Raw genomic sequence first — 15,702 nt, 5'->3', positions numbered from 1 at the left:
TCCTGCACCTGTCCTGGATGTTGACATAGTGTTTCTCTCTTTCTAGGGTCTCAGAATGTGGGTCTCCAGGATAACACAGATCCTCACCCCAGCCCCACACACCTGGTTGTCTCGGATGTAACTGCAAAGAGCATGCGCCTGTCCTGGACACCCCCACAGCAGCCCGTCCGCAAGTACCGCATTGTGTACTACCCGTCGCGAGGGGGAAACCCTCAGGAGGTGCAAAAACTATACAGACATCTTAGAGTTCTGTATCCTGAGATTTATTGACGTTAGAAACCAGTATATAGAGGATATGTTTTAATACTCGGATTTAAAGGTTCTTTGACAAAACCAGACTATTCCCAACATGGGATATAAAGTATTTATAACAAAATGAAAAACCCTAGAACTGCTATCTGCTCATTGGGCTATCCCGTGCTACGCTCTGTGCTGTTACTGGTACATTGGTCACTTTGCTATCCCGTGCTACGCTCTGTGCTATTACTGGTACATTGGTCACTTTGCTATCCCGTGCTATGCTCTGTGCTATTACTGGCACATTGGTTGCTTTGCTATCCCGTGCTACGCTCTGTGCTATTACTGGTACATTGGTTGCTTTGCTATCCCGTGCTATGCTCTGTGCTATTAATGGCACATTGGTTGCTTTGCTATCCCGTGCTACGCTCTGTGCTGTTACTGGTACATTGGTCACTTTGCTATCCCGTGCTATGCTCTGTGCTATTACTGGCACATTGGTTGCTTTGCTATCCCGTGCTACGCTCTGTGCTATTACTGGTACATTGGTTGCTTTGCTATCCCGTGCTACGCTCTGTGCTATTACTGGTACATTGGTTGCTTTGCTATCCCGTGCTACGCTCTGTGCTATTACTGGTACATTGGTTGCTTTGCTATCCCGTGTTACGCTCTGTGCTGTTACTGGTACATTGGTCGCTTTGCTATCCCGTGCTACGTTCTGTGCTATTACTGGTACATTGGTCACCTTGCTATCCCGTGCTACGCTCTGTGCTGTTACTGGCACATTGGTCACTTTGCTATCCCGTGCTACGCTCTGTGCTATTACTGGTACATTGGTTGCTTTGCTATCCCGTGCTACGCTCTGTGCTGTTACTGGTACATTGGTCACCTTGCTATCCCGTGCTACGCTCTGTGCTGTTACTGGCACATTGGTCACTTTGCTATCCCGTGCTACGCTCTGTGCTGTTACTGGTACATTGGTCACCTTGCTATCCCGTGCTACGCTCTGTGCTGTTACTGGCACATTGGTCACTTTGCTATCCCGTGCTACGCTCTGTGCTATTACTGGCACATTGGTCACTTTGCTATCCCGTGCTACGTTCTGTGCTATTACTGGTACATTGGTCACTTTGCTATCCCGTGCTACGCTCTGTGCTATTACTGGTACATTGGTTGCTTTGCTATCCCGTGCTACGCTCTGTGCTATTACTGGTACATTGGTTGCTTTGCTATCCCGTGCTACGCTCTGTGCTATTACTGGTACATTGGTTGCTTTGCTATCCCGTGTTACGCTCTGTGCTGTTACTGGTACATTGGTCGCTTTGCTATCCCGTGCTACGTTCTGTGCTATTACTGGTACATTGGTCACCTTGCTATCCCGTGCTACGCTCTGTGCTGTTACTGGCACATTGGTCACTTTGCTATCCCGTGCTACGCTCTGTGCTATTACTGGTACATTGGTTGCTTTGCTATCCCGTGCTACGCTCTGTGCTATTACTGGTACATTGGTCACTTTGCTATCCCGTGCTACGCTCTGTGCTGTTACTGGTACATTGGTCACCTTGCTATCCCGTGCTACGCTCTGTGCTATTACTGGTACATTGGTTGCTTTGCTATCCCGTGCTACGCTCTGTGCTATTACTGGCACATTGGTCACTTTGCTATCCCGTGCTACGTTCTGTGCTATTACTGGTACATTGGTTGCTTTGCTATCCCGTGCTACGCTCTGTGCTATTACTGGTACATTGGTTGCTTTGCTATCCCGTGTTACGCTCTGTGCTATTACTGGTACATTGGTTGCTTTGCTATCCCGTGCTACGCTCTGTGCTATTACTGGTACATTGGTTGCTTTGCTATCCCGTGCTACGCTCTGTGCTGTTACTGGTACATTGGTCGCTTTGCTATCCCGTGCTACGCTCTGTGCTATTACTGGTACATTGGTTGCTTTGCTATCCCGTGCTATTACTGGTACATTGGTCGCTTTGCTATCCCGTGCTATGCTCTGTGCTATTACTGGCACATTGGTTTCTTTGCTATCCCGTGCTACGCTATGTGCTATTATTGGTACATTGGTCGCTTTGCTATCCCGTGCTACGCTCTGTGCTATTACTGGCACATTGGTCACTTTGCTATCCTGTGCTACGCTCTGTGCTATTACTGGCACATTGGTCACTGTGCTATTACTGGTACATTGGTTGCTTTGCTATCCCGTGCTATTACTGGTACATTGGTCACTTTGCTATCCCGTGCTACGCTCTGTGCTATTACTGGCACATTGGTCACTGTGCTATTACTGGTACATTGGTTGCTTTGCTATCCCGTGCTATTACTGGTACATTGGTCACTTTGCTATCCCGTGCTACGCTCTGTGCTATTACTGGCACATTGGTCACTTTGCTATCCCGTGCTACGCTCTGTGCTATTACTGGCACATTGGTCACTTTGCTATCCCGTGCTACGCTCTGTGCTATTACTGGCACATTGGTCACTGTGCTATTACTGGTACATTGGTCACTTTGCTATCCTGTGCTACGCTCTGTGCTATTACTGGTACATTGGTTGCTTTGCTATCCCGTGCTACGCTCTGTGCTATTAATGGCACATTGGTCACTGTGCTATTACTGGTACATTCGTTGCTTTGCTATCCCGTGCTACGCTCTGTGCTGTTACTGGCACATTGGTCACTTTGCTATCCCGTGCTACGCTCTGTGCTATTACTGGCACATTGGTCACTGTGCTATTACTGGTACATTGGTTGCTTTGCTATCCCGTGCTATTACTGGTACATTGGTCACTTTGCTATCCCGTGCTACGCTCTGTGCTATTACTGGCACATTGGTCACTGTGCTATTACTTGTACATTGGTTGCTTTGCTATCCCGTGCTATTACTGGTACATTGGTCACTTTGCTATCCCGTGCTACGCTCTGTGCTATTACTGGTACATTGGTTGCTTTGCTATCCCGTGCTACGCTCTGTGCTGTTACTCGTACATTGGTTGCTTTGCTATCCCGTGCTACGCTCTGTGCTGTTACTGGTACATTGGTCGCTTTGCTATCCCGTGCTATGCTCTGTGCTATTACTGGCACATTGGTTTCTTTGCTATCCCGTGCTACGCTATGTGCTATTATTGGTACATTGGTCGCTTTGCTATCCCGTGCTACGCTCTGTGCTATTACTGGCACATTGGTCACTTTGCTATCCTGTGCTACGCTCTGTGCTATTACTTGTACATTGGTTGCTTTGCTATCCCGTGCTATTACTGGTACATTGGTCACTTTGCTATCCCGTGCTACGCTCTGTGCTATTACTGGCACATTGGTCACTGTGCTATTACTGGTACATTGGTTGCTTTGCTATCCCGTGCTATTACTGGTACATTGGTCACTTTGCTATCCCGTGCTACGCTCTGTGCTATTACTGGCACATTGGTCACTTTGCTATCCCGTGCTACGCTCTGTGCTATTACTGGCACATTGGTCACTTTGCTATCCCGTGCTACGCTCTGTGCTATTACTGGCACATTGGTCACTGTGCTATTACTGGTACATTGGTCACTTTGCTATCCTGTGCTACGCTCTGTGCCATTACTGGTACATTGGTTGCTTTGCTATCCCGTGCTACGCTCTGTGCTATTAATGGCACATTGGTCACTGTGCTATTACTGGTACATTCGTTGCTTTGCTATCCCGTGCTACGCTCTGTGCTGTTACTGGCACATTGGTCACTTTGCTATCCCGTGCTACGCTCTGTGCTATTACTGGCACATTGGTCACTGTGCTATTACTGGTACATTGGTTGCTTTGCTATCCCGTGCTATTACTGGTACATTGGTCACTTTGCTATCCCGTGCTACGCTCTGTGCTATTACTGGCACATTGGTCACTGTGCTATTACTTGTACATTGGTTGCTTTGCTATCCCGTGCTATTACTGGTACATTGGTCACTTTGCTATCCCGTGCTACGCTCTGTGCTATTAATGGCACATTGGTCACTGTGCTATTACTGGTACATTGGTTGCTTTGCTATCCCGTGCTATTACTGGTACATTGGTCACTTTGCTATCCCGTGCTACGCTCTGTGCTATTACTGGCACATTGGTCACTGTGCTATTACTGGTACATTGGTTGCTTTGCTATCCCGTGCTATTACTGGTACCTTGGTTGCTTTGCTATCCCGTGCTACGCTCTGTGCTATTACTGGCACATTGGTCACTTTGCTATCCCGTGCTACGCTCTGTGCTATTACTGGCACATTGGTCACTTTGCTATCCCGTGCTACGCTCTGTGCTATTACTGGTACATTGGTCACTTTGCTATCCTGTGCTACGCTCTGTGCTATTACTGGTACATTGGTTGCTTTGCTATCCCGTGCTACGCTCTGTGCTATTAATGGCACATTGGTCACTGTGCTATTACTGGTACATTCGTTGCTTTGCTATCCCGTGCTACGCTCTGTGCTGTTATTGGCACATTGGTCACTTTGCTATCCCGCGCTATGCTCTGTGCCATTACTGGCCCATTGGTCACTTTGCTATCCTGTGCTACGCTCTGTGCTATTACTGGCCCATTGGTAGCTTTGCTATCCCGTGCTACGCTCTGTGCTATTACTGGCCCATTGGTCACTTTGCTATCCTGTGCTACGCTCTGTGCTATTATTGGCCCATTGGTCACTTTGCTATCCCGTGCTATGCTCTGTGCTATTACTGGCCCATTGGTCACTTTGCTATCCCGTGCTACGCTCTGTGCTATTACTGGCCCATTGGTCGCCTTGCCATCTTGTTCTTCATTCTATGCTATTACTGGCTCATTAGTCGCTGTGCTATCCCATGCTATTACTGGCCCATTGGTCGATTTGCTATCCCGTGCTACGCTCTGTGCTATTACTAGTACATTGGTTGCTTTGCTATCCCGTGCTATTACTGGTACATTGGTTGCTTTGCTATCCCGTGCTACGCTCTGTGCTATTACTGGCCCATTGGTCGCCTTGCCATCTTGTTCTTCATTCTATGCTATTACTGGCTCATTAGTCGCTGTGCTATCCCGTGCTATTACTGGCCCATTGGTCGCCTTGCTATCTTATTCTACGCTCTATGCGATTACTGGACCATTGGTTGCTGTGTTGCCCCCTCCTCTGATTGGTGAGCGCAGTTGGCTCTGTCCATTTTTACCCTGTGCTGTGTTGTAGGTGGTGCTAGATGGATCCTCCTCTTCTGCGGTTCTTGTGAACCTGACATCTCGCACAGATTACCTGGTATCGGTCTTCCCAATTTACAGCAGTGGCGTGGGCTCTGGACTGCGTGGGATCACTTCCACCTGTGGGTATCTGCTCACTACAGCTGCACACCTTAATCACTGTACAATGTTGGGCAGAGATGCGATACTCTGCTTAATATGCAAAGATAGAGTGTAGCGTATACTGCGCCTTAAAATTTATACATACATAAACCTTCGAGGAAATGTAGTAAACCTCAGGGGGGAAAAAAGAAGAGAGACAAATAATAGTGCAATACAATATGGTACAATCAAAATAAGATTAGTAATCGCTATAAGAAAACCACTCACATATGCTAGAGCTAATTAGAGCTGGATAGCGCATGAACGGTACAAACCCCGTCTAAGGATGTATGGTGGTTGAAGTGTTGATGGTCCTCCAGATGCCAATGATATATATAGGAGGTAGAAGAACAAAGGAAAACTTCAATGGTGCAGTAAGTACTGGTATATAAAATACATAAAAAGAAGAAATGTACTTGCATTCTTTAGAGCAGGACTTGCTCTAGTTAAAACAGCATGGGTGGTATAATCCCCACCTAAGGATGTAGATGGTATCAAGAATCAAACCAAAAAATGAATAAATAAATAAATAGTACTATAAAAAAGTAACTATTTATTAGAAAGGGTATATTAACAATAAAGTAAATACAAGATAAAAGAATAAGTCCCAATTGACGCGTTTCGCCCGTCCAAAGGGCTTTTTCAAAAGTGTTGCAAAGACTCTGCGGCTCCACACAATGCTTAGCAATGTGAAATATTTCCTGTCTATGATCGCTGTTCTGCTTGTGGGGTTTGACACAATTTTTACTTTCTAATGTCCCAATGTAAATCTTTCTGCTTCACACAGTGCCTCTGCCTTCCCCTCGCTCGTTCTCTGTGGACCGTGTTACAGATTCCTCTATTGATCTGCATTGGCAGGTGTCCGAGACCGAAGCAGAGTATGTAGTGACCTGCATGGCAGAGTCTGAGCAAGACCGGACAGCACGAGAGGTAAGTTATTCTAATCTAGGGACACAAACTGTGTTAGCCATTCTAGAGCCATTGCATCGTATCAATTCTTGTATCTAACCCTGTAAGGATAAAAGTGTGGTATTAACCATTCTTTACAGGTCAAATTGGGGGACACAAGCGTCCATTTTTCCGGCTTGTCACCGAGCACGCTCTATACGTTTATGCTCTACGCCACGTCCGGGAACGGAAGCAGTGATCCTGTCTCTTTACAGCAGATGACAGGTTTGGTGTTACATCGCGACCTTTCAGAATTCTGTGATTATACATTAAATTATTGATGCTAACTCTCAATATCTCGCAGAACCAGCCAACACCCTCCGAAACCTGCACTTCACCAATATCACTCACAGCAGCGTCACGTTGCACTGGGAATCAGAGTCACCCAACAGGAGAGATGTGCGCGTCACTTACGTGTCCCACACAGGCCTTGCAAATAGTGGAGAGGTTTGTGCACGGATTGTCAGTTCTCTGACTCAGAAGTCTTTCCCACACACACTCTGCCTGCTTCGAGGTGCACTGGAAATATTGTCAGATTTATTCCAAATTATATAAATTCCCCACCGAGCTAAAAAGGATGAAACTCCGAGGCCTGGGGACTTTGTCACTTTGTCACATATATTCCTCAGGCTGACAATCTCACTGTTCCAAAATTAGGCATCCCCCAAAGGTGGGGCTATATTCATTCTGAGTCATTATATTCTGGAAGCAGATATCAGTTTTTTTCCAAATTCTACAATTGTTTTGTTTGTGATTTAAAAAATAAGCGTTTTCTGTACCGTGTCTCTTCATTGCAGGTTAACATCCCGGGAGACTCGTCCATGGTGGCCATCACGTCTTTGGCATCACAGACCTTGTACACAGTGAGTGTGACCTCTTCCTTGAGTGGACCGAAGACCACAGCCTCCCTGAGTGGGAATTTTACAACCTGTAAGTAATTAGAACAGGATTCTCTGTCTTGACCTCATTTAGCTGCAAGTGGGGGCAATCGCTGGCGGGCAGGTCAATCTGTTCTCTCCACTCCAGCTGAATTTATTTAACTTTGAAAGTCTTTGCTGCCTTATGGCTGTGAGTACGAACATTTGCTGTCTTCAAACACAACGCTTAATTAGTGTTAATTACAGAGACGAGGAATGTCACTTTTTAATGCCAAGTCCAGTGGGTACTAATCAAGAAAAGGTATTGACTTAGTACGAAGACTGGCGCTTGGCACTGGGCAAGGTGAATTACATTAAGAGGGGTAAAACAATCATTTTAGAGAGCTATCTCCATTACTGTGAGATATAATGAAGCGGACTCCATATGTAAATGACATACCTCCCAGTGACGTACATCATTTGCATATCAGGTCAAGGTCAACAAAATATTACGTCCAATATTTGAAGTGTTTGCAGGTGAAGAGGGTGTGATGAGGGAATGCAGGCAAATTGTAGAGTTTTTTTTTTATCCTGTGTCTACGTGAGTGGTTTGGGGGAAAAACACAAATTTGAATATAACGTTATTTTAATTAATACAAAGTCAATGTTAGCCCGTTAATTGCAGGTTAAATTAGGCATTACAAAGGATGTTGTATGGATGGGGGTTGTGTACTCGCTTTATTTTGGTCTTTGAGAACATGTGATCCATCGTTTGCAGTGAAGGTTCCTCCTCCAAAAGGTCTTAAAGTGACAGACCTCACCGGTGACAGCGCCAGCGCCGTGTGGGAGCCCAGTGCAGATGATGTCACCTCTTACCTCATCAAGTGGATTCCCCTGAGTGGGGGGAGACTCAGCCAGGTAACCCCATAATATACTGGATGGTGACTGCCATCTAGGTCACACAACTCGTCAAATGCCTGAATGAGCAGTGTTTGTAAACCCCAGACCCTGGAAGACGTCTCATTGTACTCTGTGAGCAGACAACTCGCTGAAGAATATCAAAATTGCTTTTATCCAAATTTGTCACTGCGGCCTACATTATAAGTAGGTTGTCAGCCCATCACTGTTTACCTAATAAACCTGAATCTCTGGGGATAATTCACTGAAGTTTGTTGGATAAACTTGCATCATTAGAATGGGACCTTTTTTATTTCTGCTGGGATCCAAGGTTGGTGGGTCTCAGGGGATCTAATCAAACGCATCGTCTTTTCCTTTAGCATCGTACAAGCTGCATTGCATGAGAACGGCAGAGGGCCCCAGTGTGCAGTCATCCAGCTCCCTCCTTGTGTTCGGTCTGGGTTATTCTCTAAACTGTGAATTGTTAGGAATCATTGTGAATTGTTGGGAATGATTTCAGGCTACGATGGCCACACTGGAAGACGATCTCCTAGTCGGCTTTGTTTTCAGTTTGCCTATTTAGCTCCGAAGTTTGAATACCTGACAATTCCCACTTTATTGAAATAGCTCTGTGTGGTTTCACTGATCGCTGTTTGATGAGTTAATGGCTCTCCCCTCTCTCTCCTGGCAGATCTCAGTCTCTGGAGGGGAGCATAAAACATTGCTGTCGGGAATGGTGTTCGGCACGAAGTATCAGGTGTCCGTCTCGGCTCGCTATCTGGATGGGATGCAGAGCGACGCAGTCTCCGTCAGGTACAGCACAGGTAAAAATGCACAGACCCTCGGAGGTGGGGCGGGCAGGGCAAGCGACCACTTTAAATAGAATTGAGAAAGGCGAAGAGTTTTATTTTCAGGGCTGAATAAGCCCAGACCCATGTCCTCTCTGTTCCAACCTGCATTATGGACGATGAGCCTTTAGGGGTAATGCTACAGTGAAAGTCTCATTATCCTGTTTTTGTCAAACTATTTTAAAACTTAATGGACTGTACCCAAAGACTCCTTGAATAACCGCAATAAGGATAAATGGCTGTGGTTCTTAGAATGTCCCTTTGACTCTTTGAATGCTGGAGCACTCAAAATGTTTGGAGGCAACAAGGCTGAGCCGTGATTCCTGACAACTAGGTATCCCACGCCTCGCCGATAAGGGACCGGTCCCTGTTAATCCCTGTAGGACTAGCAGTGCTATCGATTTCCTTGGAATATTAACACTTTCTGTACAGACCGCTTTATAGTTAATAAACAGTGCAGCGATTTGTGACCAGTCTAGTGGAATGTCCTCCGTCCTCCAGTGAAGTGAAATCCTGTGACTCTCGGAGGATTTCTATGAGCGATTTGCTCAGCCCGTGTGATGATAATGTCTTTCCCAGCATTCAGTGCATTGACCTGGAATATATCTTTATATAGCAATCTGGGCTGTATATATTTAGAGCAGTCTCCATGTACCACTATTTATTTGCTAGTTTCTTATTCTGTGGCTTTGAGTCTTGTTGCCTGTTTACTTAGTGGTATAACCACTATAACCAGCAACTCTCATTATAGAGTTAGTAGTTAATTGTGCGCAGCCATCCCTGAGTTTGTGTCACACAGTTTCTGAACAGCTGGACAAAACCAGAATTTTTCCTCCCCCGCCGCCGGCCTGTCCCCTCCCCCGCGGCCGGCTTGTCCTCTCCCCCGCGGCCGGCCTCACGCCTCACCCCTCCCCTATGGAAAGCATCTCATGAGAAAAAGTTTACACAAGTTATACGCGGTTTTCAATGTTTTATTCATTAGTGTAAATCCCAAAGAAGTGACAATTCCTCTTTTAAAGTATCTTCCTGGATTGGATTAGAGAGGCTGAATGTGAGGTTCTGGTGTGCTACATGAATGTGTTACTTTGTTTGGAGATAGTTTACATAACACGCAAGATCGGGGGTTATATATAAAAATCTGCATGGCAGCATTCTTGATACTTTTCTGGAACATTTGCAGTTTGCCCCTTATCGTTCCCCTGAGTGCACTTTGCAATCTTCTCTCTTTTTTTTTTCCCCCCATCACATTTCTGAGCTAACTTTTATGACATTTCCGACACTATCTATGTCTATGTATGTATCTATCTATGTGCATGTATGTATGTATGTGTCTATTTATATGTATGTGTCTGTGTATGTGTGTATGTGTCTGTGTATGTGTATATGTATCTATGTATGTGTCTGTGTATGTGTGTATATGTGTATGTGTCTGTGTATGTATATGTATGTGGAGCACTGGGATAGAACATGCGCAGGGATGAAATCAGTCTAGACACTTCCTATAAATCCCCCTCTTCGTTTCCCCCCACACAGGGTTTGCACCAGGAAAGCTTCCTGCAGCGCGCGGTGGATTTACTACAGTCCGGGCTGAAGGTGAGTTAGTGTGAGTGTGCTCTCCGTCGTGGACTCACTCTAGAGGCTAAATAAACCTGATGTCAAAAGTAAATAATTCAATATTTTCCTTGAAACAAATCAATAGAAAAAACAAAAAATATACTTTTATTGTAAGCAATGAAACCTAGACTGCTCTCATCGTTGATGCAATTCTCTGAGAATGTCGGCCCATATTAAACACTCATCAGAAAGCGACGTGATCCCTGAATTCACTAGTGATCAGTTACTGCACTCCCCATTGGCCCTAACATTGCACACAATGCACATTCTATTGCAGGGTAAATTAGAACTTCCCGCTCTCTGTAATTTATGGCAGTGAGTCTGCGTGTGACACAATGTATCTCTAACTGATCGTCTGTTTTTGTGTGTGTGTGACACAATGTATGTCTGTCTGTTTTTGGCTGTGTGTCTGTGGTGTATCAGTGACGCTAAGTAAGGGGTTTCCTTTCATGTTTTACAGGGGTTTGTTCTCCAGTGCAAGATCTGGGTGGAGCAGAGAGCGCTATGGGTAAGGAGTCACAGAACAGGAGTACGGCCATTGGCTGAGCAGTCATGGTGTGCATGCGTGTGCACGTTTTGTCAGTATGTACTGCGTCATGTTCTCCCACTTCTCATCTCCTTTCCTCCAATTGGCACAGCTCCCTAGCGTTTCTACCGTCAGACTGCTCCAGTAAGTGATTAGTATTTAAGCAGGCTGGTCCCCCAGTGTTAGAGCAGCCTTTTCCAATAGAACATTTATCTGACAACATATTGAGGTGCAGACACACAATTAATACTGCAGCTAATAATCTGTTAAACTGGAGGATCACAACCTCAGATCAAAAATTCTAATAAAACCCTGCTTCCACTGTACGAGTAACTGAGGGGATCGGCTAGTGATGGCTGCCAGCGTGCATGCTGTTTAACCAACACACTTTCACTGACAGACACACACTCAGATGCACATACACTGACAGACACACACTCACTGATTTGATGCACACATAATGGCAGACACACTCACTCACTGATTTGATGCAATCTGACAGACATACTGACTGACACACTCATTTGACACTGACTGAGGCACACCGACTGACACTCACTGACAGGCACACACTCTCAATAACAAACTCAAACAATAACAAACACACTCATTGATTTGACACAATCACACACAGTGGTGTATTTTGGATCTGTGCTGCCCTAGGCATGATGGAACTCGGGCAACCCCTAATTTAAATTTGCCCCACCCCTTCCTGTCAATGACACACCTCATCCTGTTAAAGACTAACACACACTTTGACAGATACACACTCTCGGATACACTGGCATGCACACACTCACTGATTTGATACAATCTGACACACACACAATCACAACCACTCCCTCTAGCAAGTAAGCTCATTGAGCAGGGCCCTCAATCCCTCTGTTCCTGTGTGTCCAACTTGTCTGGTTATAACTACATGTTTGTTCGTCCACCCAATGTAAAGCGCTGCGGAATTTGTTGGCGCTTTGTTGTCACATGTGACCTCTGTGACTTAGGTGGCTGCCTCGTTTGCCTAGCGGTAGCACAACCCCTGCTTGCAGTGCATCATGGGGTGTGTAGTACACACTAGAGGTCCAGATGACCTGCAGAGAGGATTAGTAGATCAGATATTTTCTTCATGTCAGGTCTAGCCTGTTCTTCACTAAATTTCAGCCAAAATGTCCCCTGATTGGCAAGTGGGGAGTCACAGTATGAGGAGGGGAATATATAATAATTGTTATAATTCTATGTTCTGTCTGTGTGAGGTGTGTATATATAAGGGCTCAGATTAAGAGCTAGCGATTTAATTTAAATCACTAAAATATTGATCCTTATTATTGAATGCATCAACTCTGCAAAACAAGACATTACAATCCATGCAATCAGTCGCTTTTTCGTTTTTTTTTTTTTTATTAATTTCAAGGACAGGAGAGGGAAGGTAAAGTCACAGAACAGATCTGTCTGACAAATCCGCTGGGGATTCCCATTGCAAAGCATGTGTCTCTCTCTGTCTAATTAACAGGCAGTCCATTAATTAACCCTGCTACGACTCACACTCATTTCATTATAGCAATAATTACACGCTGTCAGGATGTGGGGTGGATGATCTGACGTAGTGACTGCAGGGAGCAGCTTCCCAGCAGAGATGCTCTTGTAATACAATACGGGGTTTAAATAGGAAAATTCTAATGTTCTGCGCTCTGCATGGTATGATACACTCTCCCTTCTAATGTTCTGCGCTCTGCATGGTATGATATACCCCCTTCTAATGTTCTGCGCTCTGCATAGTATGATATACCCCCTTCTAATGTTCTGTGCTCTGCATGGTATGATATACCCCCCTTCTAATGTTCTGCGCTCTGCATGGTATGATATACCCCCCTTCTAATGTTCTGCGCTCTGCATAGTATGATATACCCCCTTCTAATGTTCTGCGCTCTGCATGGTATGATATACCCCCCTTCTAATGTTCTGCGCTCTGCATGGTATGATATACCCCCCTTCTAATGTTCTGCGCTCTGCATGGTATGATATACCCCCCTTCTAATGTTCTGCGCTCTGCATGGTATGATATACCTCCTTCTAATGTTCTGCGCTCTGCATGGTATATACCCCCCCTTCTAATGTTCTGCGCTCTGCATGGTATGATATACCCCCCTTCTAATGTTCTGCGCTCTGCATGGTATGATATACCCCCCTTCTAATGTTCTGCGCTCTGCATGGTATGATATACCCCCTTCTAATGTTCTGCGCTCTGCATGGTATGATATACCCCCCTTCTAATGTTCTGCGCTCTGCATGGTATGATATACCCCCCTTCTAATGTTCTGCGCTCTGCATGGTATGATATACCCCCCTTCTAATGTTCTGCGCTCTGCATGGTATGATATACCCCCCCTTCTAATGTTCTGCGCTCTGCATGGTATGATATACCCCCCTTCTAATGTTCTGCGCTCTGCATGGTATGATATACCCCCCCTTCTAATGTTCTGCGCTCTGCATGGTATGATATACCCCCTTCTAATGTTCTGCGCTCTGCATGGTATGATATACCCCCCTTCTAATGTTCTGCGCTCTGCATGGTATGATATACCCCCCTTCTAATGTTCTGCGCTCTGCATGGTATGATATACCCCCTTCTAATGTTCTGCGCTCTGCATGGTATGATATACCCCCCTTCTAATGTTCTGCGCTCTGCATGGTATGATATACCCCCTTCTAATGTTCTGCGCTCTGCATGGTATGATATACCCACTTTCTAATGTGCACTAAGTTAAATACAATAGACAAACCGTAAAATGCACTTAATGTTATCTGAAAGCATTAATACTCTCATTTTGCCTAATGAGAGTACAGCAGAGTGATATCGTTTATAGGAAATAAAAGAGAACACAGAACTCATAGTGTAATATATCTGATAAATGATAGTAAGTTCAGTAATAATCAGATCCACTCACGTGGTTCAGAGCCGTGGACAGGCTGCGTAAGAATTGCATTAAATGGAATTAAACTGGAACCAACTGATATTCCAGGAAAAGGGTATATTTTTTGCACATATGATGAATAGACAGAAAATAACAGAAAAAATTAAATATAAAAGAATACTGTACCAAAACTAAATGGTGGACAAAATTATTGACCACTGGCCAGCAAAAACAGGATTAAAACCTATTAAATATTGGGATTGCCCAGTATTTGGATTTGGAAGTTTATATAAAGATACTGTGAAAACGGCTATACAAAAATTGCTCTGATACTGAGGTGTTCCAACAACAACAGGCTTCTGGCTGTAATAATTCATTCATTGAGGAAAAAATCTACCTCTGAGAAGATAGGCGAAGCTTTACATGAAGTCAAGAAATTAGATTGCCAAGAATTCGTCAGATATAAATGTAAAGAAAGTACAAGGATTTCCCAGAGTATATTCTTTGTTGTGAGAATTTTGCACTTTTATCACTATATGAGAAGTGCCTAAAGCACTTTGTTATTGTATACGAAGTTTAATACGCCTTCCTAACGCACTGTGTGCTGCGTCCTGCAGGGTACGACCTAATGGCTGCGTTCGGCCTGGGTGAGCGCCATTACTCTTCGATTTTTGGCGTTTCCATCGATGCATTTGTCCTACGAAGATCCAGGATTTTTACCATTGCAGAGAATACGCAGCTGACCATATGGACCAGGTACCCGTAATCGTGTTCCAGGGGTGCAGTTCTCTGTATATGGGGTGGGGGGTGCAGTTTTCTGTATACGAGGAGGGGGGGGGGGGTAGGGGAGGCGCGGTTGTCTGTATAGAGGATGGAGGGTGCAGTTGTCTGTATATGGGGGCCATGGCTCGAGGGTCTACACAGGAATTCCTAGGTTTATTCTCTAAAGCAGGAATTGCAGAAAACTTCTAGGGCAATCGCACATTTTACGCTGAATTTGAGGATTTGGCTAACCTAAACCTAAAATATTTAATTTCTGTGCCAGTTCTCCAGTTTAATAAATAACCTAAATTGGATATTTCTACCCATTGCTCTACGTTTGCCTCTGATTACCTCCTATCCCAGCTCAGGTCTTTACTGGCAGAGAATTAAGCAGTGGGACTGCAGGGGCGTGATCAATACACCAAAACTGCTTCATTAAACTAATGTTGCCGGCAATGTCCCTTTAAACCCTGTAAACCTTGTCCGTAGATGACTGTAATAATTTCCTCTGTGTGATGGAGGTGGGTTCCAAGTGTTGGCTCCCGTTACCCATTGTAGACTATATGTTGCCATGGTCTCTATATTAAAGGCAGACCAGATCTAATACAGATATAGGCAAGCATTACAGCTCTGATTAAATCATGGCCTGATCTATTCTTACTCCTCTTCGTTATCACCCCGACCTGAATATTAAACATGGAAAATCTCCCTCCCCCTCACTACCTGATCATTTTCTCACACCTTCCCTGATTCGTGTTTCCTTTTCAGATC

General features: G+C 44.9%; 1 protein-coding gene across 1 annotated transcript in view; it reads left to right on the top strand.

Annotated features, from left to right (window-relative positions):
- COL20A1 (collagen type XX alpha 1 chain) overlaps positions 1-15,702 on the top strand; it is a 43,029-nt gene that overhangs the window by 16,351 nt on the left and 10,976 nt on the right. Inside the window, exons 11-21 of the mRNA XM_063459563.1 lie at positions 47-219; positions 5,425-5,554; positions 6,361-6,503; positions 6,623-6,746; positions 6,826-6,968; positions 7,319-7,451; positions 8,157-8,296; positions 8,967-9,099; positions 10,657-10,716; positions 11,198-11,245; positions 14,787-14,925. Coding sequence (XP_063315633.1) covers positions 47-219; positions 5,425-5,554; positions 6,361-6,503; positions 6,623-6,746; positions 6,826-6,968; positions 7,319-7,451; positions 8,157-8,296; positions 8,967-9,099; positions 10,657-10,716; positions 11,198-11,245; positions 14,787-14,925 — 1,366 coding nt within the window. The remainder of the gene's footprint in view (positions 1-46; positions 220-5,424; positions 5,555-6,360; positions 6,504-6,622; positions 6,747-6,825; positions 6,969-7,318; positions 7,452-8,156; positions 8,297-8,966; positions 9,100-10,656; positions 10,717-11,197; positions 11,246-14,786; positions 14,926-15,702) is intronic.

Source organism: Pelobates fuscus, chromosome 6 (genome assembly GCF_036172605.1).
Source record: "Pelobates fuscus isolate aPelFus1 chromosome 6, aPelFus1.pri, whole genome shotgun sequence".
NCBI classification, from domain to species: Eukaryota; Metazoa; Chordata; class Amphibia; order Anura; family Pelobatidae; genus Pelobates; species Pelobates fuscus.
The sequence above is the reverse complement of the archived record's forward strand: the minus strand, read 5'-3'. Positions and strand labels throughout refer to the sequence as shown.